The 26,114-nt window shown below is 48.6% G+C and overlaps 2 protein-coding genes across 16 annotated transcripts in view; one reads left to right on the forward strand and one right to left on the reverse strand.

Moving 5' to 3' along the window:
- GAK (cyclin G associated kinase) overlaps positions 1 to 313 on the reverse strand; it is a 43,072-nt gene extending 42,759 nt beyond the window's left edge. For both annotated transcript variants that reach the window (XM_077750558.1, XM_077750557.1), the window contains exon 1: positions 290 to 313. The gene's annotated coding sequence lies outside the window, so the exon portion shown is untranslated. The remainder of the gene's footprint in view (positions 1 to 289) is intronic.
- Positions 314 to 9,043: 8,730 nt separating this feature from the next.
- TMEM175 (transmembrane protein 175) overlaps positions 9,044 to 26,114 on the forward strand; it is a 27,971-nt gene continuing 10,900 nt past the window's right edge. For 4 of the 14 annotated variants that reach the window (XM_077750524.1, XM_077750526.1, XM_077750527.1 and 1 more), the window contains exons 1-5: positions 9,880 to 10,086; positions 10,431 to 10,565; positions 23,684 to 23,844; positions 24,107 to 24,145; positions 25,756 to 25,850. In XM_077750524.1, the coding sequence (XP_077606650.1) occupies positions 10,002 to 10,086; positions 10,431 to 10,565; positions 23,684 to 23,844; positions 24,107 to 24,145; positions 25,756 to 25,850 (515 nt within the window). In that variant the 5' untranslated portion in view covers positions 9,880 to 10,001. The other 10 variants (XM_077750533.1, XM_077750529.1, XM_077750535.1 and 7 more) reach the window with 10 other exon arrangements.

Here is a 26,114-nt window from a genome sequence, read left to right on the forward strand (position 1 = left end):
CCAGACAAGCTTTGGACACATATTTCACACCCGGTGGCTTTCAACCCTCTCTATTTGTGGAACCCTTATTCTGGCAATGGCCACTGAGGCCACTCCTCGCCACAAAGTTGGAACCCACAACTTTAAAGTCCTCTAACTGCTGATGGCTTCACCCTCAGAGGGAAAAAACAGAATGGACTATTAAAAAGAAAAGTAAACTAAATACTAGGAATAAATCTCCGGAAACACTGTCACTTAGAGATCAACTCGGAATAACCCAAAACCCCACATAAGCGCCATCCTTCGTTACCTTTAAGGCGTACTCTCTGCCACTTCCCAGGTCCTGAGCCTCATACACAAATGCAAAGCCTCCTGAAAATAAGAAATATATACACGTCAGTGCAGTGCTGACTTTACCTGACATTAAGCTTTAAAAACATGTTCAGTAAGTGAAATACAAACTGGACTTGTGGCCAGAATTGTTTGCTGCAGAAATAATACTCTAACTTGTATAATACTGTCTTTTAAATATCCCACTTTGGGGATAGGAAGGAAATCAACACAGGAACAGAGATCAGCGAGGAAAAGAGTGGAGAAAATCAACCCCAAAGCTTCTGAAAGCCAACATTCTCTGGAGACAAGAAAATGAAACTGATAAATTCTAGATAAAACTGATCACAGAGAGAGGGAGAGCAGGAAAGGGAAATGGACAGAGGAGCACCTACCAACATCTAGGATAAGAGGCCAGCACTGCCCTAACACCCAGAAATGACTTTAACGTACATCCGATATCACACACACACACACACACACACACACACACACACAAATTCTTTTCTTTTAATGTTTACTTATTTGAGAGAGAGACAGGCTGAAAGAGAGAGAGAGAATCGCAAGCAGGCTCCACACTGTTGGTACAGAGCCCGACGCAGGGCTTCAGCCCACGAACCATAAGATTATGGCCTGAGCTGAAATCAAGAGTTGGGACACTTAACTGACTGAGCCACTCAGGCACTCCTACACACAAAGAATTCTTAACAAATTCTTAATTTTTAAAAAAGTTTGTTTATTTATTCTGAGAGAGAGGAGAACGAGCAGGGGAGGGCGGACAGAGAAGGGGATGGAAGACCCAAAGCGGGCTCGGTGCTGACAGTGTAGAGCCTGATACGGGGCTCAAACTCACAAACCAGTAGATCATGACCTGAGCCAAAGTCAGAGGCTTAACCAACTGAGCCACCCAGACGCCCCAACAAATTCTTAATTCTGGGTAAAGTAAAATGTCAGCATATCAAATCCCACAATACGTAAAGACAATACCTCGCGACTGAGTAGAGTTTGTTAAATATTTGAAATCAATGTAATTCTTATTTTTAGGTTTCATTTGCTTCGCTTTTTCTAGCTCCCCGCGGTGGGAAATTACATCATGACACTAAGAGCTGTGAGCAGAGAGGAGTGCCAGGAAGCCTGCTAACCCAACTGGCAGGGATCTATGAAAGGCCAGCAGCCAACCTCACGCTCAGTGGTGGAGAGGCCTCTTCCTCCTCTTCAGTCTGGAGGCGTGTCTTCTCACCTGCCGGCGCCGGCCAGGCCGTCCAGCGCAGCACTGCGCGCCGGTGTCAGAGCTACTGTCCTGGCCCCGTTCCTGGCCTCGGGGAGAGGCGCTGGGTCTCCTACCACCCAGCAGGACATGCTGATGACATGACCTCACCAAATTAAAACCGTAGGTCTGCAAAAGACCCTGCTTGAGATGAAAAGACAAGCTGCAGACAGAGAGAAAGTTCTTGCAAACCACATACCTGATGGAGAACTTCTATCTAAAATACATAAAAAAATCTCAAAACTCGATGACAAGAAAACACAATTATAAAACAGGCAAAAAACCTGGTGCAGCCACTCTGGAAAACAGTGTGGAGGTTCCTCAAAAAATTAAAAACAGAACCACCCTACGACCCAGCAACTGCAGTACTAGGTATTTATCCGAGGGTTACAGGTGTGCTGTTTGGAAGGGACACGCACCCCAATGTGTACAGCAGCGCTACGGGCAACAGCCGCAGTATGGACAGAGCCCAAGTGTCCGTCGATGGGTGGATGGATAAACAAGATGAGGTATATACGTACAATGGAGTATTACTCGGCCATCAAAAGAAATGAAATCTTGCCATCTGCATCTACGTGGATGGAACCAGAGGGCATTATGCTAAGAGAAACTGGTCAGTCAGAGAAAGACCATCATTAGACGACTTCGTGCGTGAGGAATTTAAGATACGAAACAGATGAACACATGGGAAGGGAAGCAAAAATAATATAAAAACAGGGAGGGGGACAAAACATGAGACTCTTAAAGAGAGAACAAACTGAAGGTTGCTGGAGGGTTCGGGGGGGGGTGAGTGGGTGAGGAGCACTGAGGACACGTGCTGGGATGAGCATGGGTGTTCTACGGGGGATGGACCGCTGGACGCTACTCGGGAAGTCACTGCTGCACTACAGCTAACTCACTGCGATGTAAATTAAGAAATTAAAAATTTAAAAATAAGAATAACCATAAATAATAAAATAAAATAGGCAAAAGACACAGAGACATTCCGTCCCCGCAGGTGCGCGGTCATCCTGCAGAAGGCTCACGCTGACGGCACAATAAGGTACCAGTACGCACCTGCTCGAATGATCAAGTCAGAACACAGTACGAAATGTTGGCAAGGACACGGAGACAACGGGTGACTCAGAACTCAGTGGTGTGGCCGCAGACTCCACACGCTGAGCCCCAGCTCCCCATGTCACCGTATCAGCAGACAGGGTGCTCAGGGAGCCAATTAAAGACATGAGGTCATCGTAGGGGGGCCCCGGCCCAGCAGGACTGGGGTCTCTCTCCACCCACACACACAGACCAGGTGCGATCTGCCAGCCAAGGGGACAGGCTGCCCTGGGAACGAATGCCCCAGCGACCACCAGAACCGGAAACACACTCCTGTCGTTTATGCCCTGACGCTGTGCTGCGGCGCTGCGGTGGCCCGAGCGGGTTACCACGCCTGTCCGCTGCAGGGCAGAAGTGCAGAAGGACACGGCGGCTCCGGAAAACAGGCTGGCAGGTCTCGACAACAAAGCCTGCAGCCACCGCACAACTCAGCATCTGTGCTCGTAGCCACCCACCCCAGAAAAATAAAAACCTGCACACAAGTGTCTATAGCAACTTTATTTCTAATAGCCAAAAAATCCGGAAACAACCCAGACGTCCTTCAGTGGGCGAACGGTTAAATAAACGGATCCACCCACACCACGAAATACTCTTCACCAACAAAAATGAGCAGATTAAGGACACAACCACCTGCGTGGATCTCCAGAGAAGAAGTGCGAAAAAGGCCGATTCCAAAAAGACACACAATGCGAGAGCTGTAGAGAGAGACCCGAGAGTGGCTCCCAGGGTTAGGAACATGGGTCTGTGGGGATGGAAACTTCTGTGTCTCAGAGTCTATCGATGTCAAGACTCTGGTTGACACACTGGCTCTAGTTTTTCAAGTTGTCACCAGTGAGGAAAATGGGCAAAATATGCTGGTGTCATTTCCTAAAAGTACAAGTAAATAAACCCACACTTTTCTCAAAATTGAAAATTTAAATAAATATAATATTGCTGAACGAAACATCTCGAGACATGACAGGGAGCACGTTCTGGAATTGGGACACAGGTACAGATACCTCAACTGCCCGGGCCAGGCCCCTGCCCCTCAGGCAGGCCGGCCAGGGACAGCAGCGACCCCATCCATGGCCTCCCTCCTCCTCCCCATATACGGTTCACATGTGCCTGTTCTACTTGTTTCTGGAATAAAAAGCTCCTACTCCTGCCTGATGAGAAATGGACAAGACTCAGGTAGTTCACGCGCACACACACACAGACATGACTGATTAACAAGCAGGGAAAGTGTTCACACTACTATCACGTAAATGTAAATCCTGTGCCAAGTAGACACCACACACACACACACACACACACACACACACAGACACCACCGTACACACTGGAGAGAGCAGACACCACCTCACACACCCACGGAGATGGACACCAGCACACACACTCACAAGGACACCGGTGCACACACCCACGAGAACGGACACCGGTGCATACACTCACGAGGACGGACACCGGTGCACACTCACGTGGACACCAGCGCACACACCCATGAGGATGGACACTGGGCGCACATCCAAGAACAGACAGAACTGAAATGACGTCAAGAAAACTGGCGAGGGTGTGAGACAGGAGCCCGGGGCCTGCAGGCCAGAGTGCCCGGGCCATCGCGCAGCCCTGCAGGGAAGCATTAGTCGGGTTCACGTAAAGTTCATCTCACATCCCACCCGTACCCCAAGATCCCCCTCCTCGGCACTCTACCTGAGAACACGCAGGCGAGTGAACAGACCACAGAACCACACAGCTGGCTGGGGGTGGAGGGGCGCGCATTCAGGGTGTGATGCCATAGGCATGACACTCAGGGAGAGAGGGGACTGGGAGCCAGTGGCTGGCTGGTGGCTGTATGCCAATAATTCAATTCAAATTGTTAATTATAAAAAAAAAATCGGCACGGGATATCAACGCACAAGTCCAGAAAAGAAACCTGAAAAAGCTAATAGGCGCTGAAAATGCTCAAACTCGTGAGTCAGAGAGAAGCAAACCCACACAAACCCTCATGGCTTCTGCCCACCACCGTGAGGAGGCTGCGGGAACACAGGGGTCCGGCAGGCCTCCACGTAGGGTCAGGAACTGGCGGGACAGACCGTGAGCACCAGCAGGAGACAGAGCAGCACAAGGAGCAAGCTGGGAGGTCTTACCACACTTCATCGACACTTGTTTCTGGCCTGTTTCTGACACTTTCACAAAAGGGGCAGAATCCTGTTACCTCCATCACACTCTCATGTGGTCGCCACACACCTTCAGGGTACGTGACCATGCAGACACCAGGAGCCACAGAGGGGACAGGCCACGCCAACGGAGAGACAGACAGCGGCCTTTCCCAAGGCAATCTCCCCGCAAGGTGACCTCCTCCCACAATAGCCCCCCACAGTGACCTCTCCCCACGGTGACCTCGCCCATGACTCCAGGCACCTGCACATCAGCAGGGAGAAACCGGAGAGGTGCACACACCTGCGGCCGCGGGCCCCGGCACGGCGCTCCCACCTCACGTCGCAGCGACGCCCACCGCCATCTGCTCCGGGAGGTGCGCTGCCCTAGCTTCCTTCACCCTGATGTCCTCCAGGTGAGCCCCTCCTTCCGGGACACACTCCACACACTGACCTGGGCCATCACGTGGGTGACAGGACACGCTCGAGCAGACGCTAAGGAGGCCGGCCTCCCACGGGCTCCCAGACCCACGTCCACCGCTCACTGGCCGGCGGCTCCGGGAAGCTACTACCAGCCTCACCTCGGCCACTGTCGGGGTCACAGTCCACATGAAGCACCAGGCACTGTGTCCACCAAACAGAACTCCACAGAGTTACGCCGGGTATTATCATTCCATGCTAGGGGCTCATCACGACGGTTAAGGGGCTGCCGATAAAGTCGCCAAGCTGCGAGTGAAGAGGGCGCGGGAAGGGGAGCTGGGAGAGGGCGACTAACCAGACACAACCGAACCACACCGTTCTGAATACTAGAATCGCTGTCCACGCTCTCACTGCAAAGACCCTGCTTCTCTGTGCTCTCAGGTGTCTGGATGGAGGAGTCACTCAGGATCCCTCCCTGGGGGAGAGCGGTCGTGGTGGGCGAGGGAGAAGATAACCTGGAACGAGACCACCAGGCCAAAAGGCTCGGGGATCAGGGGTGCTTCCTACATGAAAAGAGCGATGAGCGATAAATGAATGTGCTGTGACCACTGATCATCTTTTAAAATCAAGGAAAATGTCCTCTGCTGTGGACGCCTGTAGAGCATGTCCTGACCCAACCCACGATCCTCTCCTTCCATCACGCCAACCTCAGTGGTTCCTGACAGCCCCAACCAAGAGTCGTCTCGCTCAGCCCCGCGACTGTCCCTGGGCCCTGCTGGGCCCCGCCGGTCTCCACCGGCCGCAGATGAGGAGGCAGAGGGGTGCCGGGCTCTGTGAGTGTGCCCTGTGCCCTCACAGCTTCCCAAGCCAGCACCGACCCCAGGGAGAACACAAGGGGCCCACGTTCGGTTTATCCAAGGCTACTGACCCCACGCGTGGCACACGGTGCTCCAGCAAACAAACACTGACTGACATTTCTCCTGACAGCTAACCAAACACATGTGACTCGTTACACATGAACTGCGGGACAGCTCTGCGGCCTGGTGGCACCTTCTGAGGAGCAGCCCACACACCTCACTGGTCCCTCACTAGCAGTGCAGCCGGACTGAAGCAGTCACAGGAGAGATGGACTCACCCTGTGTGACAAAACCCTTGTCTCAGCTGTAGCCATCATCTCTGCTACCTGTTTTTGGTTTTTAATTTTTATTTTTAGAGAGAGAGAAAGTGAAAGAGGATACCTGAGCGGGGAGAGGGGCAGAGAGAGACAGAGGGAGAAAGAGAAAAGAGGGAGGGAGAGGGGGAGAGAGAGAAGGGGGGAAGAAGGGGGAGAGAGGGAGGGAATGAATGAATGAATGAATGAACGAATGAACCACAAGCAGGCTCCTCGCTCAGCACAGAGCCCAACACAGGGCTTATTCCACAGCCCGTCAAGCCAAAATCAAGGGTTAGACACTCAATAGACTGAGCCACCCAGATGCCCATTACCTTTTCTGACCACAGGAAACAAGAATGTGCAAAATCCAAAACAAGAGAACATAAATACTTGTATTCCTGTATTCTAGAACCTGCTTGGACTCAGCATCTCTGACACTGACGTTACTTCCACTAACTTTTTTGGTTTTCTTATTTTTTTTTATTTTTTTAATGTTTTATTTATATTTGAGACAGAGACAGAGCATGAACAGGGACGGGGCAGAGAGAGAGGGGGACACAAAATCTGAAGCAGCTCCAGGCTCGGACCTATCAGCACAGAGCCCTATGCGGGGCTCAAACCCATAAACTGTGAGATCATGACCTGAGCTGAAGTCAAACGCTCAACCGACTGAGCCACCCAGGCGCCCCGAGTTTTTTGTTTGTTTGTTTTTAATGAAAACTGAAAGCCAATTTTCAAAAGATTAGGAAGGTATCTGGCTCCACAGTTCTGTCCACAACCCATTCTGTGTTACAGATGCAAAAAACAATGCTTTTTTTCTAAACCGTTTGACAGCAAAACCTGATCTACTATAAATTCATCCGGGCAACACCTGACATGAACTGATGTAGGACTATTTAACGACTTTATCACCCACATGAGAATACTTATCAAATTACAAACAACTGATTTATTTGAATATTAAATACATTCCCAAACCCTGTAGAAATATCATAGGATATACAGGGTGTCTATTATCTTCCGAACCCTAAGAATTCTAAAGTTGTCAACATCTGCACCCAGGGGGTTGAGTCTGGACCACTCCCCACATTTATACAAGACAGCATGAATTCTCACAGCCTGTGTTCCAAGGCTGCTGTTTTACATGAAAGATTTCATACAGGTTCCTTAATATATCAGTTCAGAAAGACGCTACAAGCCGCCTGTTCAATTTATAAAGAGGAAATCTACAGCTCATAACTGTACTGGTTATTTTGATCTCCGAACTTGCCTAGATAGCAAAGGGAGTGCATGCTTTTGCACAACCACATCAGCTAGTCCCATTTCCTTGTTCTTCTTCCTGGTGTTAAACAACTTAAATGGTGTCAGCTTCCTGCTCCACATGACCCACCTCCCATCTCTGATTACCCCTCCTCCTCCCTGCCCCTGCCGGGAGCGCACTCTCTCCCCTCTCTGGACCCCTCACCACTGCCAGTCCTGCCCCAGGGATCCCCCAGTGCTGTGCTGTCCTGCCATCAGAGTGTGTGTCTAATTTTAAGTTCCAGAAGACAAACACTGCCTACTGTCCACTATGGATCTCTTGAAACACAAGGCAAGTGTCTGGTACTTTCAGAACAGATGAACTGCTGTGGGCGAGCTCTCATTCTAACAGGCACGCTTCAGAGCGTTAGCAGATGGTCTGGGCCACCTCTGAAGGAGGGCCTGGGTTGCCCTTGGGTTTTGGGGTATTTTTTGTTTGTTTTTTTTAACAAAAACCACACTCAAAATCTGTTTGTTTTTATAGAGAAACAGCGTCTGATGATGTCGCAGCCAGAATATCCCCTCAGGTCCTTAGGAATAAGGACATCAAACTGGTCAGCCACTTTCCTACCTCAAAATGAGCGTAAACGGAAGTAGGAGTGGCCACGTGACACGCTGACCCAGAGGTCCTGAGAGCTACCAGACAGGTCTGCAATTTCAACCTGCTGCTCCCCCGCCCCATGTTAATTTCGGGAAATACCGTTCTGTTTCAGTACAAGCCCCAAAGACAACTGTGCTTAGCCATTAAGCAGCCCAGCTAGCAAAATGTGACATACCCCTGTGGGCGCCCCCGACAAAATGTAAGGAAAATCCAGAAGAGAGAATGGGATCACTTCGACGTTGGCAATAAATTCTGTGTGAGGAAGAGAAAGGACATCAGGAAGCTGGAAACAGCATGCAGAAACAAAGGACTAAAGATCGGCCCGGAAATTCCTCCGTGCCTGACGAGTCCAGCCTGCAAGGTTCCGTACAGGTGACAACCGCTGGCGTGCCCTAGCTCCCACGGACTCTCAGAGATCAGGGCAAAGGGAAGCCCAGGTGAAGACGAAGGAGCTAGGCTGTGGGTCACAGCACCGGCTACGCCAGCATCCGAGGAGGTCAGGACTGCAACCAGCCTCAGCAAGCTGCACGAGAACCCACGCTCAGGATCCTGACAATCGAGGGGGGCCGGCCCGACATCTGGAGACCCAGTGCCGTTCCACCACCTCCACAGCGGCCCTAGATGGAAGGGCCCTGACTCACACGGGTTCCCTTCCTTCCGCCTCCACTGTGGCCCCTCACCTGCTCCCCACCTCCTCCCCACTGCCACGGCCTTAACCCCGGCTGCAGGCCAGCCCCACACCTGCTCCGACTGCCACNTCCGCCCGTCGGGCGTGCGCCGCGCCTGCGAGGGGCTTGCGGGCAGCGGGCGGGTGTCCGGGGAACACTCGAGATTCGTTTAGTTCTGCCTCTTGAAGATGGAAAGTTCTCGCGGCGTGTAGTGAGTACGATTGCTAGCGCCGGGCACGTTCCCGGCTTGATTGGGTGGGCAGTCCACGTTAAGTGTCTTTTTTAAAATGAGGTGTTTGCTACCAGGAGACTGAAGAACTTAAGGTAAAAAAAAAAAAGTTTTGCAGCTTCTGTAGAAAAACGAGATCTGGCAACATTGGACCAGAATCCCCAGTGTCACCAGTCCCCCAGAGCATTTGCCTGACCGCTTGGCTGGTTCGTGCGGGCCTGTAAGGTTGCAGCCCCCCGTGCGTTCCTTCTCGAATCGGAAGGCCGATCTGAAGGCCCCGGTCAGCATCTCCAGCCCCTTACAGTTTCAGGTTATTAAAAATGTCTTTCTAGACAAACGGGATACGGGCCTTGGTGTACACAGTGCTTCGCTTGGTTACGCCAGTCTCGTGTTAGTGGCTCATTTTAGCGGTCCGACGGCGTCTCCCCGGCAGCGTTGCGCCCACCCCCGCGGCGGTTTGGCGGCGGGAGGAAACGGGCTCACCGGTGTCGTTCCTCGGCCGAGGTCAGCAGGTGTTCCCGCGAGAATTCCACCCGAGTCGTGGCTCTTTGCAACCAGTGCGTTTGTCTGGTGCGTGGCAGGCGAGGGTGGGGCCCAGGAAAGCAGCCCCGCTGGGGCCGGCGTGTGGCCGTCCCCTGCGTGGAGCTGGCAGCTGGCTGCGGAGGAGCCGGAGGGAGCAGAAACGGAGTTCGGCGGNCAGCCGGTGGAAAGGAGCAGCCCAGGACCTCATGTCATGGAGGCAAGGGAAGACGTCTCCGGGGGCAAAAAGCCATTTAAAAGTGGAAAAACAGGGAAAAGGTTTACACTGGATTTAGCAACAGTGAGATGATCCTGGTGACCGCCAGGAGTGGCTTCACTGGAGCGTTGGGGTGGCAGCCGCTCAGGAGTAAAGAGGTGACGAGGTGGAGCGGTGAGTGGAGGCGACTCCAGAAGTGGGGAGCTAGAAGCGTGGCGTGGGTCTGGGGGCTTTAAGATGGGAGATCCTCCGTTAAAAAAAAAAAAAAAAAAGGGCGCCTAGGTGGCTTAGTCGCTTAAGCGTCCGACTTTCGCTTAGGTCATGATCTCGCGGTTCGTGGGTTCGAGCCCCGCGTCGGGCTCTGTGCTGACTGCCAGCTCAGAGCCTGGAGCCTGTTTCAGTCCGTGTCTCCCTCTCTCTCTGACCCTTCCCCCCCGCTCATGCTGTCTCTCTCTCTCTCTCTCTCTCTCCTAGAAATAAATAAAACATTAAAAAAAAATTTTTTTTTTTTTAAATAGATGGGAGATTCTCGAGCAGCTTAAGCTGGTGGGCGGGAGCCAGTGGGGACAGAAGGTTTGCTGGTGCAGAGGAGAGAGGAATAACGAGCAAAGTCCTCTGGAAGATGGGAGGGATGACATCCAGAGTGTCAGGAGGTAAAAACACTTTTCATTGTGAGGGTAGGGAGGGAAGCTGGGATGCAGTTACAGGTGACGTGTGTTTACTGGAAGTGAAGGGGTTCTCTGACAACTTCTGTTCTCCTGTGAACGGGGAAGACGAAACATCTACCGGAAAGGAGAGGGAGGTGAGAAGGCTGAGGTTCAAGCAGCGTAGAAAAGAGATAAGAGCTGTTGGGGTAACTAGTACACAACTCACTAGAAAGCATGATAAGAGTTTGCAGGCTCATTTGAGTTTGGAGATCATGAATTTATCTTCACGTGACCTAGGATCAGGTGGACATTTTTAAATAATGGAATTACTTTGGAGACCAGAGTTTGCTCAGCCGAGTTATTTCATAAACCTTTGTGGAGTACCTTGATACACAGACACTGCACAGGCACTGTGGTAACACTGTGTTAATCACACTTCTCTCTTGAACTCTTAGACATCTGTTGTTCGATATCCCACCTCATACCCGTGTTTAAATCTGAATTTATGTCTGCATCTGCAAGCCTGTTTCTCTGTAGATGTCACAACAAAGAATATTGCTAGAAATTATGAGTAGCATTTCAGGGGGGGAGGGGCACCTGGGTGGCTCATTCCATTGAGCATCTGACTTCCGCTCAGGTCATAAGTTCGTGAGTTCGACTCCCATGTCGGACTCTGTGCTGACAGCTCAGAGCCTGGAGCTGCTTCAGATTCTGTGTCTCCCTCTCTCTCTGCCCCCCTACCCCTACTCTCTTTCTGTCTCTCTCGAAAATAAACGTTAAAAAAAATTCTTTAAAGAGGATCATGTCATGATGATGAAGTGATACGTTTATCAAAAGATAAGAAGACGTAATAACTAAACAGTTTTGCATCTAATAATAAAACTTTAAAATACATGAAGCAAAACCAAAATTTTTTTTTTTTAAATGTTTTATTTATTTCTAGCAGATAGAGACAGCGTGAGGAGAGGAGGGTCAGAGAGAGGGAGACACAGAATCTGAAGCAGGCTCCAGGCTCTGAGCTAGCTGTCAGCACAGAGCCCGACGCGGGGCTCAAACCCACAAACCGCGAGATCACGACCTAAGCGAAAGTCGGAAAGTCGGACGCTTAACCGACTAAGCCACCCAGGCGCCCCAAAACCAAATTTTTTTTAACAAAACCCGACTGTAAATTGAAGTTGTAGACTGTAGTTGGCGATTTCAATACCCCTTTATTAATAAATGACAGAACTAGTACCAGAAAATCACCAAGGATATAGTTGAATGATACCATCAACCAACTTGACCTAATGGACGTTTATAGAACACGTTACATAATACCAGCAAAATACACATTTTCAAGTGGTGACGTAAAGAACATTTACCAAGATGGATACTATTCTAGGCTACAAAACAAGTATGTTTTATGACCACAATGAAATTATGTTAGAAATCAGTAATAGCTATCCGGAAAGTCTAAATAGAAGCCGAATAACTTACTTCTAAATTATCTATGGGTCAAAGGAGGAATCAGAAGGCAAATTAGAATTTTGAAGTGAGTGAGTATAAACATGCAGCATTTTAAAATTTGTGGAATGTGACCAAAATACTACTAGAAGATTGTTCTCAAACCAACAATTTCAGCATTCCTCTTAAGAAACAGGAAAAATAAGAGCAAATGAAACCCAAAGTAAGTGTGAAAAGGGAAATAATAAATGTCAGAGTGGAAACCAATAAAATAGAAAACAAAAACAGGAAATCACTGAAAACAAAAGCTGATTATTTGAGAAGATCAATAAAATAGAGAAATCCCTGGCCATACTGAACCAGAAAAAGAAGAAATTAACGATAACATGAATAAGAGAAATGATGTCAGAGGGGCACCTGGGTGCCTCAGTTGCTTAAACATCCGATTTCAGTTAGGTCTTGATCTCAGGGTTTGTGACTTCGAGCCCCTGCATTGGGGAGGGGCAAAGTGAAGGAGAGAGAATCCCAACTGGGCTCCACACTGTGAGCGCAGACTAATGCAGGGCTCAAACTTGCAAACATGACCTGAGCCAAAACCAAGTCAGATGCTTAACCGACAAAGCCACCCAGGTGCCCCAAGGTCAGTTGATTTTTGATAAAGGAATAAAAGTAATTGAAGAAAAAGTAGTCTTTCCAAAAAATGAAAGACTGAAAAAATTGGATATTGTATGTTAAAAAATTGTTAATCCATATCTTGCATTATATACAAAAACTAACCCAAAGCGTCATAAATCTAAATGTGAAACCTGAAACAAAATTTCTATGAAAAGGCATGAGATTTTTTGATATGATACTAAAGCACAATAAAGGAAACAGTTAACCTGGGCTTAGTCAAATTAAAAAGTTCAAAGTCTATGGTTGAAGACATTTTTCAGTAGGTGAATGAAGTCTGGCTGAGAATGCCGCACGCCATGTAGTTCCAACTACAGGACATTCTGGAAAAGGGAAAACTGTGGTGACAGTAACAGATGAGTGGTTGCCGGGGGCTTCTGGGGGCGGGAGGGATGACTAGGGCAGGACAGGATTTCCAGGGCAGCGGAACTTCTGAACGGGGGTGTAATGGTGGATACAAGTCATATGTGGTCAAAACCATAGAACCACAACACAAAGTGAGCCCTAATGTAAGGTATACTATGGACTTCGGTTGATGGGGTGTTAGTATGGGCTCATGAGCTGCACAGCCACACTGCACGAACAGGAGATGTTAACGATGGGAAACGAGGGGGAGTGCTCAGGGCATGAATGGGAACTCTACTCTCTGCTCAACTTCCCTGCAAACCTAAAACTGCTCAAAAACACAGCCCAGGAGGAGCGCCCGGCTGGCTCAGTCTGAGCCTGTGACTCTTGATCTGAGGGTCACATGTTCAAGCGCCCCATTGGGTGTGGAGCCTACTTAAATACGCTTTTAAATAACTTGTAAGTTTAATATGTATATGTAAACGTACGTAAATACATATATGTGTGGATACTGTCACGAGAATGAGAAGACTGCCTGGAACAGAGAAAATATTTACAAATTATGGAATGGACTTGTATCCAGAATGCATAAATTTTACCTACGTCTTACACATGTGCGTGCTTACATGTGGATATACCCAGAACATACATATACAGGGGTACGTATGAAGAAAGCGCATAATCTGTGCATAATCTTCACAATAATTTCTGAACTTCTGAACAGGCATACACGAGTCTGGGATTTAGTCCCAGAGTAGTTCAAGTGCTTCTCCTAGGTTGAGTTTGGCGCTCCAGCCTTACCAGACTCTGCACTTTGCTGCACACCAAGCTGTCCCCATTACATGCACACGCACAGTCAATTCCTTTTTGTCTTTCAATAATTCTCACAGCATTGTTTGAGGATTAAGATACTACATAAGAAGTACTTGGAACACTTCTTGGCACATAGTAATTGCTTGATAAATGCCTCTTATTCTCATTATTATCATTTTGTCATCAATATTTGCAGGCTCAGCTCTGGTATATCCCATCCTGCGAGCTTTCCCAGACTCTGCTCCCACAGTGCCCTAATGTGCTCAGGTCTCCTCCACTGCTGGCTGATTGTCCTTTTCATCTTTGCGTGTGATGCCCTACAGAGCCAGAAGCCTTCAGTTACCTCTTCTCTATCACATGAAATTTCAGCTTCTCCTCCTTATTCCCATCAGGATTTTAAAATTCCTTTGGGGCACCTGGATGGCTCAGTCAGTTAAGCAAATGACTTTGGCTCAGGTCATGATCTCGCGGTTCATGGGTTCAAGCCCTCCGTTGGGCTCTGTGCTGACAGCTCAGAGCCTGGAGCCTGCTTCGGATTCTGTGTCTCCCTCGCTCTCTGCCCTTCCCCTGCTCATGCTCTGTCTCTCTCTGTCTCAAAAATAAAAATAAGCATTAATAAAGTAAAATAAAATTCCTTACTCTCTTCTATCTCAAAAACAAAATTCATTGGGTGCCTGGGTGGCTCAGTCAGTTGATCTCAGAGTAATGAGTTCAAGCCCCACTTTAGGCTCCATGCTGGGAAGCTACTTTAAAAAAAAAATCACCCCTCAACTCCATGCTCCTCTGCTGTGCCTTGTATTCTTTCATTACTCCATCTTGTATTTCTTCTTTTATTACCATGAGTGTCAAAAGCCTGCATGTGATGAAAGTAACATGTAGCTAACATGTTCTGAGCACATATGCTAGGCACTAGGTTTTTTTAGCCTTGGTAAAATACACACGATAAAATTTACCATCTTAACCATTTTTAAGTGTACAGTTCAGTGAACTTAAGCACAGCCACATGGTTGTGCAACTATCACCACCATCCATTCATAGAACTCTTCATCTTGCAGGGGTGCCTGGGTGGCTTAGTCGGTTAAGCGTCCGACTTTCGCTTAGGTCATGATCTCGCGGTTCGTGGGTTCGAGCCCCGCGTCGGGCTCTGTGCTGACTGCCAGCTCAGAGCCTGGAGCCTGTTTCAGAGTCTGTCACTCCCTCTCTCTCTGACCCTCCCCTGCTCACGCTGTCTCTCTCTCTCTTCTAGAAATAAATAAAACATTAAAAAAAAAATTTTTTTTAAAAAAGAACTCTTCATCTTGCAGAATGGAAACTGTACCTATCAGACAGTAACTCCGCCTTCCTCCTGCCGCGCGCAGCCGCTGCCATTCACCACGCACTCTGTCTCTAGGACTGTGACAGCTCTAGAGACCTCAGGTAGGCGGGTCATACAGTTTTGTTAGCGGCTTATTGCACTTAGCGTAAAGTCCTCAAGGCGCACCCGTATCGTGGCATGAGAATTTTCTTCATTTGTAAGGCTGAGTAATGCTATGCTGTATGTACGCATGTACCACATTTTGTTTAGATGCTCTTCGTAGATAGGCACATGGGTTGCTTCTGACTTTTGACTGTTGCAGTTATGCTGCTGTAAACATTGGTGTACAAATACATGTTCGAGTCTCTGCCTTTAATTCTTTTGAGCATACGCTCAGAAGTGGAATTACTGAATCATGGTAATTCTGTGTTTAAATTTTGGAGGAACATACTGTTTTCCACAGCGGCTGCACCGTTTTACATTCCCACCAAAAGTGTGCAAAAGTTCCACTTTCTCCACATCCTCCCCAAACCTTTGTATTTTTCATGATTTATTTTTATAGCCATCCTAGAGGATGATTATCTTATGACTTTGATTTACTTTTCTCTACTGCAACCTAATGATGTTGAACATCTTTTCATGTGCTTATTGGCTAGTATGTCCTCTTTGGAGACATGTGTATTCACATCTCTTTGCCCATTTTTTGAATTGGGTTTTCTTTTTACTGTTGAACTGTAAGGGTTTTTATATACTTTGGGTGCTAAACTTCTCAGATATATGATTTGCAAATTTTTTCTCCCATTCTGTGGATCATCTTTTCAATTTCTTTTTTTTTTTTTTTTTTTTTTTTTTTTTTTNTACTGCAACCTAATGATGTTGAACATCTTTTCATGTGCTTATTGGCTAGTATGTCCTCTTTGGAGACATGTGTATTCACATCTCTTTGCCCATTTTTTGAATTGGGTTTTCTTTTTACTGTTGAACTGTAAGGGTTTTTATATACTTTGGGTGCTAAACTTCTCAGATATATGATTTGCAAATTTTTTCTCCCATTCTGTGGATCATCTTTTCAATTTCTTTTTTTTTTTTTTTTTTTTTTTTTTTTTTTTTTTTTTTTTTTTGAGGGAGAANGCTGCCAGCACAGAGCCCAACATGGGGCTCGAACTCATGACTAGTGAGATCATGACCTGAGCCGAAGCCTAACGCTTAACTAACTGAGCCACCCAGGCGCCCCTCTCTTTTCAATTTCTTAATAGTGTACCTTGAGGCAGAAAAGTTTGATGAACTCCAATTTCTCTTTTTCTTGTCTTTTATACTTTTGGTGTCCTCTTTAAGAGCGCTTTGCCAGGTGCAGAGCTACGAAGATTTTCTCCCTGGGTGTTAGCTATTACATTAAGGCCATTTTTAATTGGTCCATTTTAATGGACCATTTAATTGGTCCTGAAGCAAGCTCCAGGCTCTGAGCTGTCAGCACAGAGCCTGACGTGGGACTCGAACCCACAAACCGTGAGATCATGACCTGAGCCGAAGTTGGATGCTTAACTGACTGAGCCATCCAGGTACCCCACCCCCACCCCCACCCGGTTGAATGGTCTTGACGGCCTTATCAAACACCAGTTGACCATAAATGTAATGGTTTATTTATGAACTCTCAGCTGTGTCCATTAATCTGTGTGTTCTATGTCATTTCTGCACAGTCTTGATTACTAAAGCTTTGTACTACATTTTGAAATTGAGAAGTGGGAGTCCTCCAACTTTATTCTTCTTGTTTTGGCTATTCTGTAAATAGCCAAAGTTTCCTTAAATTTCCATATGAATTTTAGGGTCAGCTTGTAAATTCTGCATAGAAGCATTTGGAATTTTGATAGGGACTGCCATTAATCTGTACATTAATTTGNTGCTATGCTGTATGTACGCATGTACCACATTTTGTTTAGATGCTCTTCGTAGATAGGCACATGGGTTGCTTCTGACTTTTGACTGTTGCAGTTATGCTGCTGTAAACATTGGTGTACAAATACATGTTCGAGTCTCTGCCTTTAATTCTTTTGAGCATACGCTCAGAAGTGGAATTACTGAATCATGGTAATTCTGTGTTTAAATTTTGGAGGAACATACTGTTTTCCACAGCGGCTGCACCGTTTTACATTCCCACCAAAAGTGTGCAAAAGTTCCACTTTCTCCACATCCTCCCCAAACCTTTGTATTTTTCATGATTTATTTTTATAGCCATCCTAGAGGATGATTATCTTATGACTTTGATTTACTTTTCTCTACTGCAACCTAATGATGTTGAACATCTTTTCATGTGCTTATTGGCTAGTATGTCCTCTTTGGAGACATGTGTATTCACATCTCTTTGCCCATTTTTTGAATTGGGTTTTCTTTTTACTGTTGAACTGTAAGGGTTTTTATATACTTTGGGTGCTAAACTTCTCAGATATATGATTTGCAAATTTTTTCTCCCATTCTGTGGATCATCTTTTCAATTTCTTTTTTTTTTTTTTTTTTTTTTTTTTTTTTTTTTTTTTTTTTTTGAGGAGGNAGAAAGAGAGACAGAGTGTGAGCAGGGGAGGGGCAGAGAGAGAAGATGACACAGAATCTGAAGCAGCTCCAGGGTCTGAGCTGCCAGCACAGAGCCCAACATGGGGCTCGAACTCATGACTAGTGAGATCATGACCTGAGCCGAAGCCTAACGCTTAACTAACTGAGCCACCCAGGCGCCCCTCTCTTTTCAATTTCTTAATAGTGTACCTTGAGGCAGAAAAGTTTGATGAACTCCAATTTCTCTTTTTCTTGTCTTTTATACTTTTGGTGTCCTCTTTAAGAGCGCTTTGCCAGGTGCAGAGCTACGAAGATTTTCTCCCTGGGTGTTAGCTATTACATTAAGGCCTTTGGTCCATTTTTAATTAATTTGTGTGTGGTATGAGGTAGAACCCAAATTCATTCTTTCACATGTGGCTGTGCAGTTATTTCAGCACCGTTTGTTGGAAAGATTGTTCCTTCCCCATTGAATGGTCTTTTTTTTTAATGTTTTATTTTTTGAGAGACGGACAGAGACAGTGTGAGTGGGGGAGGTGCACAGAGCGAGGGAGACACAGAACCTGAAGCAAGCTCCAGGCTCTGAGCTGTCAGCACAGAGCCTGACGTGGGACTCGAACCCACAAACCGTGAGATCATGACCTGAGCCGAAGTTGGATGCTTANTCTCTTTTTCTTGTCTTTTATACTTTTGGTGTCCTCTTTAAGAGCGCTTTGCCAGGTGCAGAGCTACGAAGATTTTCTCCCTGGGTGTTAGCTATTACATTAAGGCCATTTTTAATTGGTCCATTTTAATGGACCATTTAATTGGTCCTGAAGCAAGCTCCAGGCTCTGAGCTGTCAGCACAGAGCCTGACGTGGGACTCGAACCCACAAACCGTGAGATCATGACCTGAGCCGAAGTTGGATGCTTAACTGACTGAGCCATCCAGGTACCCCACCCCCACCCCCACCCGGTTGAATGGTCTTGACGGCCTTATCAAACACCAGTTGACCATAAATGTAATGGTTTATTTATGAACTCTCAGCTGTGTCCATTAATCTGTGTGTTCTATGTCATTTCTGCACAGTCTTGATTACTAAAGCTTTGTACTACATTTTGAAATTGAGAAGTGGGAGTCCTCCAACTTTATTCTTCTTGTTTTGGCTATTCTGTAAATAGCCAAAGTTTCCTTAAATTTCCATATGAATTTTAGGGTCAGCTTGTAAATTCTGCATAGAAGCATTTGGAATTTTGATAGGGACTGCCATTAATCTGTACATTAATTTGGGAAGTATTGCCATCTTAACAATATTAAGTCTTCCAATCCATGAACAAAGGATATCTTATTTATTTAAATCTTTAATCTCTTTCAACAATATTTTGTACTTCCTTCGTTCATTTTTTTTTTTTTACTATTTTTGATGCTATTTATAAATATAGTTGTTTTCTTAAGCTTATTCTCAGATTGGTTATATACATTTCTAGTGTGTAGAAATGCAGTTGATTTTTGTATATTGTTTCCTGCAACCTTGCTGAATTCATTGACTTGATCTAATAGTTTTCTTGTATGGCTTCCTTAGGATTTTCTTTGTGCAAACTCATATTCTGCAAATTGAGATAGAATTACTTCTTCCTTCCTAATGTATATGCCTTCTATTTCATTTTCTTGCCTAAGAAATGGCTAGAACCTTGGCAGTATAGTGCGGAACAGTGTTGCCTTGTCCCTGATTGTGAGACAGAGGTTGGTTAGCCTTCCGCTGCTGAGTATGATGCCAGCTGCGCGGTTTCTGTAGATGCCATCTATGAGGTTGACAGCGTTTGCTTATATTCATAATTTGTTGAATGTTCTTATCATGAAGAGGTGTTGGAATTTGTCAAATGCTTTTTCTGCATCGAGATGATTGTGTAGTTTTTGTTTTTTGTTCCTTTGATATGGTATATTACAGCCATTAATTTTCTATTTTAAATCAACCTTGCATTCTTGGAATAAATCCCACTTGGTTGTGGTATATACTCCTTCTTATACGTTGCTGGATTCCATATGCCATATATTCAATATTTACTGGTTTTTAAAAAAATAATATTTGAGAAAATTTTGAACACATAAAAAATATCTGAAAAGCAATGTAATGGATATATGTTTCCCAAAATTAGTGCCTGAAGAAACACGTTACCTTGGGACACCTCGGTGGCTCAGTTGGTTAAGCGTCCAACTTCAGCTTAGGTCACGGTCTCACGGTTCGTGGGTTCGAGCCCTGCGTCGGGCTCTGTGCTGACAGCTCAGAGCCTGGATCCTGTTTCAGATTCTGTGTCTCCTTCTCTTGCTGTCCCTCTCCCACTCATGCTCTGACTTCTCTTTCTCTCTCTCTCTCTCTCTCTCTCTCTCAAAAATAAATAAACGTGTTGAAAAATTAAAAAAAAGAAACACGTTACCTTTTGTCTTATTTTTGTCAGCATGAATTTTGTCTCCTTGCCAACCCCCCTTCCCCTGCCCTCTCCTGTCTCTTCCCCTCCCTTTTGAGAAGTAAAGTGTTAGAGTTTAGTGCTGGCCATGATGGAGTAAGCCACCTACTGACGTTCTCTCCTGCTGATTACAGGTATAAACCCGGACAAAATATTAAAAGAAAAACTATGTAGTGCGGATAGATTGGTGAGGGGAGTTGACACTTGGAGCATGACCCACGCAGGTGTGAGTTTTCTACTTTTCAAAATCCCCTTCTCCCCTTGCTTTGGCTCTCGGCCTGCCCTCCGCTGGGGCTGTGCTGCACAGACAGCAAACACTCTGAGAAACCCCATCTTTTTGCCTAGAGGAACTGTGAAAGGGTGCCCTGTGAGCAGAAGCATGTGAAGGAAAGACACAAGAACTAAATTATTCAGAACAATTTTGAAAAAGAAGACCAAAGCTGAAGGACTCACTCTACCAGATATCAAGATTTAATACGAAGCTGGGAGTCACCTGACTCAGGGGGCACCGACTCAGTAGATTAAGCGTGTGACTTTGGCTCAAGTCATGATCTCATGAGTTTGTGAGTTCAAGGCCTCTGTCAGGCTCTGCACTGCTAGTGCAGAGACTGCTTGGGATTTTCTCCCTCCCTCTCTCTGCCCCTCCCCTACTCATGCTTTCTCTCTTTCTCAAAACATATAAAAAGCTTAAAAAAAAACAAAATCTATCGTACACTGAAATTAAAACTAATTTTAACTAGTTTTAAAACTTTAAAACTCCTAGAAGAAAAAAGGAAATCTTTGCAATCTTGAGTTAAGCAAAGGGTTGTTAGATATGACCTCGAAAGAATGATCCTTGGAAGAAAAGTTGTTGAGTTGGGCTTGATCAAAATTTAAAACTTCTGTTTTAAAGACTGGTAAGGGAATGAAAGACAAGCCACAGGCTGTGAAGAGATACTTGCAAATTACGTATCTGACAAAGAACTTTTTAGCCAGACTATATGAAGGTTAACTTAAAAAAAAAAAAAAAAAAAAAGCCCTGCCAAACTAGGGGTGCCTGGTTGGCTTAGTCAGTTGAGTGTCCAACTCGATTTCAGCTCAGGTCATGATCCCTGAGTCATGGAATTGAGCCTTGCAATAGGCTCTGAGCCTGCTTGGGATTTTCTTTCTCCTCTGTCTCTCCTCTGTCTCTCCCCCGCCCACCCCCATGTTGGTCCGTGCTTACTCACTCTCTGTCTCTCTCAAATTAAAAAAAAAAAACAAACAGTTAATAAAAACTCCTACCAAACTAAGTGCTGGGGAGGATGAGGACAAGTTGCAGTTTCATGTGCTGCCGGTAGGGGTGCAAATGGCACAGCTGTGTGGGTGAGTGGTTTGGCAGTTTCTTTTTTGTTTGTTTATTTTTGAGAGAGAGAGAGAGACAGAGCGTGAATGGGGGAGGGGCAGAGAGAGAGAGGGAGGCACAGAATCCGAAGCAGGCTTCAGGCTCTGAGCTGTCAGCACAGAGCCCGACGTGGGGCTTGAACTCAAGCCGTGAGATCATGACCTGAGCTAAAGTCAGTCGCCCAACCCACTGAGCCACCCAGGTGCCCCTGGCAGTTTCTAATAAAGTGAAATGTGTGTTTACCCAGCAGATGCAATCTGAGGTACTTTAGAGGAATAAAAACACGTTTACACAAATGCCTCTGTGCAAGTATTTACAATGCCTTTATTCATGACCACCCAAACTGGAAATAACCCACATTTTCCAGCTAGTGACTGGATGAACAGAGGAGTCTAGCCATCCAGTAGCATTAACAACACAGCAATAAAAAAATGTCGATGCTCCCCCAAAACATGGGTGAATCCCAAGTGGATCACGCTAAGTGAAAGAAGCCAGACCCAAGATTCCATGGGATGTGAGTCCATTTCTGGGACAATTTGGAAAGGGCAAATTGGTGGTAACAGGAAGCACAGTGGTGGACAGGGTTTGGGATGAAGGAAGGCTGGCCACAGAAGGCCTGCTTGGGGACAGAGCCGCTTTGTGATTGTGGTCTTGGTTACACACCTGTGTGCACCTGTCAGTGGTTGGCAGAACTGCACACCAGAAGGGGCGCCCTCTACTGTGTACAGCTGTAAGCAGCGGGTATGGTGAGAAGTGCCCTCTGGACACCGCCGCAGCCCCGCCCCAGTCCACCCCCCTGGCCTGAGTGGTCACAGGGCTGTGTCCTGAGCTGCTGAGTGCTGTTCTTGTGTATGTTTTCATCTTACTGTGCATTTGTGTGATCACAAGGTGAGCAGATGGCCTTGATGTTCTAAGCGTTTATGCGAATGGTGTAATAGTACGTGTATCTTCTTGCAGCATGATTTATTCCTCTCAACATTGTGTTTCTGAGTTTTATACATGTAGCTCTGTTTCACTTCACTGCCTTTGTTCACTCGGACCGTCCTCACTAAAGCCCCCAGGCTGGGGCCTTACACGACGGACATTTCACTCTCACGGGTCTGGAGGCTGAAAGGCTGAGGTCAAGGTGGCGACCTGCAGACGGCGGCCTTCTCGCTGTGTCCTCACAGGGAGGACAGAGACACCGTCCCCTCTCCCCCTCTTCTGTGAGGACACCGGTGCCGTCTCGGGGCCCCACCCACATGACCTCATGTGACCTCATCCCCTCCCAAAGGCCCCCCTGCTGGCGCCATCCATGGTGGGGGGTAGGGCTTCCACATAAGGCTCTGGGGGACGCAAACATTCAGTTCATAGCACTTTTTAACAGTTCATTCTGCATTCAGTAATAGGCTGGGGTTGACGCTTACCAAGTAAGCTGCGCACCAGCGCGCTCCGGGGCATCTGTTTCCTCACACACACACCTGACGCTACGCCTGGAAATGGCACTGCCCCCTTGTGGGTGTACGCGTCACGGTGTTGTGTCCAAGTGGATGTGGCACCCTTTACCGCAATGGTAGTGGTACCTCGTTGTTTTCACTTGTCTTTCCCCAGTTGGTAATGAAGCTGAATATCCTTTCTGTTTATTCACAATTTGTTTCTCTTGGCCGGAAAAAGCCAGTAGGCCTTCTTTATCTGGTTCTGGGGGTGGGGTGTGTTTTTGTTGTGTCTTGTCAAGGGGAGGGCCGGCATTTAGTGCCAGCCTCTGGGACTTGGTCACATAGAACATCTCACATTTGGTGTCTGGCCATGCCCCCCCGAACACGCCTAGTCTTCTCTGGTCTCCGAAGCTAAGCAGGGTTGGGCCTGGTTAGTACTTGGATGGGAGAACAGCCCACGTTTAGGACGAAAGTGTCTAGTGGCGCAATGGTGTTGGGGTCAGGGCTTCTGGCTGGTGACACAGCGGTTAGAGACGCAGCATGCGTGTGCCTTCTTGTTTCCCCCATTTCCGGGGGGGAACAGGCACAGAGCATGGCTCCCAGATGACAGTGCTCAGCGGTGAGGTGGTGCTCTTCCTGTAGGCTGGAAATCGCGGCGCTCCTGGGAGAGGACAGCGTGGTGGGGACTCTTCCTGCCCCTCAGGGTGGGTCCTTCCAGCCACCAGTCCACCGTGTATCACTGCAGAAGCCCTCAGGAGCACTCTGGCCTGCTCAGACCTGTGCTTCTTCCCAGGCCCCACCATGTCCCGACCGCAGACCCCAGAGCCGGCCCACCCCGCACAAGAAGACTCCCCCACGGGCACCAGGGGCGAGGACACCGGTGACGGGATCCAACACTCACACCGCATGCTCAGCTTCAGCGACGCACTCCTGTCCATCATCGCCACTGTGATGGTCCGTGTGCCCCCCAGAGCCCTCCCCACCATTCCTCCTGGCCACGCCCTCTCAAGGCCGCCTCCTGGTAGAGCTGGGCCCCGCATAGACCCTGCCCTGTCTCAGCAGTGTCCTGGGGTCCCTCAGCCACTTGGGCAGCTGGACAGGTGGGGGAGTGCGGTCCAGCACTGGCCCAAGTCCCCGACACCATGTCCTCCAAGGGGTGGTCTTTGCACAGCCCAAGCAATGTCCTCTGGTTCTTTTTGTGTGTTTACTCTCACAGATCCTGCCTGTGACCCACACGGAGATCTCCCCGGAACAGGTACTTGGGAGCGGTGGTCTGCCGGGTCCAGGGTGAGCCTGCAGGAGACTCCGTCCACGAGCCCACCTCTAGGCTCCACCCAAGATGTGCCTGGCTGGGAGGATTGGGGCAAGGCTTTCCCTCAGCACCCCTGGTCGGCCCCGACCTTGGCTGCAGACAGAGGCAGTGTCCTCGAAGTGAGCCTTGAGGGCCGGCTGAGGACGGAAGGTGCGGCCAACGGGCTTCTGGTTGGCGCGGAAGCCCGTTCCCTCGTCGGTGCTCAGGGGCCGAGGGGAGATGCGCCCAGCTGGGCCTCCTCGGCGCGCGGGGACATGCGGTTTTATCATGCGGTGAGTGGGAAACTGGATTCTCTAAAGCAGCTTTCCCTGTACAGCCAGCTTGGAGTACTTCTGTCTCACGAGTTAAGTAGTGACACGTAGCGCCTCAGCAGCTGGCCGCGGTTTTGGAAGACCCTTGAAAGCCCCTGGGTGGCGGGCGGCGTGCATGTGTGCCTCACTCAGCCCCTCACTCCACGGGGGCGGTGTTCAGTCTCAGGGCACTGAGGGTGTGCGGTGCTGTGGGCTGGGCTCCTGTCCCGGCCGGCTCGCTTAGCCGGGGTGCTGTTGGGGATCGGGAGCCGCGTCGTCTTTGGGAAGGTGCCAGCAGCACCTCTGGTGGGTCCTGAGGGCAATGAAAGGGGAATGCGGGTCTAGCCTGGAAACCGCAGCCAGCGTCAGCGGCTGGGCGGTGGGGGCACTCACCTGGCTGCACCTGCACCAGAGCCTTCTCTGAGGGACCCTTGCCCCAGGTCGGAGATCTCAGTGCCACTGCTGTCATGGGGGTGTGGCTGTGGGAGCGGGAGGAGACTGGGGAAGGTGTGTGGACGTCACACGTCTGCACATGGGTGTGTCTTCTTGAAAAGCAGCACTTTTTTGTTGTGAGGCATCTGTGTGCTAACGGAACCAGAAGGTGGCGTGGTGGCCTGGGGACTCCTTCAGAAGGAGGTGTCAGCGGGCATGCGCTCCTCCCCACGAGTAGGAAAGACTAGTCAGGGCCCGGGAGAATCAGGAATTCAAAAGCTGTGAGTCCTTGGTGGGATCCTGGGGTCCCGGGTGACACGCCCAGGTGCAGGTGGAAAACCAGCTGAAGTGGTGACGGGGTCAGTTTTCCACTTTGAGTTTCTGATGAAGCATCAGATCCCTTCTCGTGACTCCAGGGGTCCCAGCTTTGCGCGGAGCCCGGTTCTGTTTCCCCACTGTGCCTGCGAGCCCCTCTGACCGGGGGAGGCCTCCCGGCAGCCTCGCCAGGCCTCACAGCTGTTTCAGCGCCCTGCCGGCTCGGGAGTGGCCATGAAGGGCCTCTGCCTCAAGAGCTGGCACGTCACGGAAGCCCCACACCAGATCCCCAGAAATGCACCGATGGGCCGTGGGGCACTGGTGCTGTGCAGCGGGGGGCGGGGAGGCTGCCCAGAAGAGGAACCTCGGTCAGGGCTAGGGTGGAGGCTGAACCCGAAGGGGAGGTGGGAACCGCCAGGCCCTTCAGAGGTGTTGGGGTCCCAGCGCCCTGGACAGGACCACCGGCTACCGTGGACTGAAGCAGTCTCTGATGGTGGTGCTCTTCTGGTCCTTCAGTTTGACAAAAGTTTACAGAAACTTCTAGCAACCAGGATTGCTGTCTACCTGATGACGTTTCTCATTGTGACTGTGGCCTGGGCAGCACACACAAGGTACGGACGGAGTCAGACTGGGGGGCTTCTTCCGGGCTGAGGCCCACATCTCTGTGGCTCGTTCTGTGCACCCAGTGGTACAGGTCCCAGCCTGGCCGGGGTCCTGGCAGCAGGCGTGCGCTCAGGATGCCGACAAGACGCCTGTTCTCAGGGTGTCTGGTGGCCCCTCCCTCATTTCCTGGGTCAGTGGGCCTCACTTCACCCCAGATTCTCGCTGCAGGCCTCTCCCCCTCCCCCCCCCCCCCCCCCCCCCCCCCTCGCCGC

The sequence above is a fragment of the Crocuta crocuta genome, unplaced genomic scaffold, assembly GCF_008692635.1.
Source record: "Crocuta crocuta isolate KB4526 unplaced genomic scaffold, BGI_CrCroc_1.0 scaffold179, whole genome shotgun sequence".
In the NCBI taxonomy this organism is placed as follows: Eukaryota; Metazoa; Chordata; class Mammalia; order Carnivora; family Hyaenidae; genus Crocuta; species Crocuta crocuta.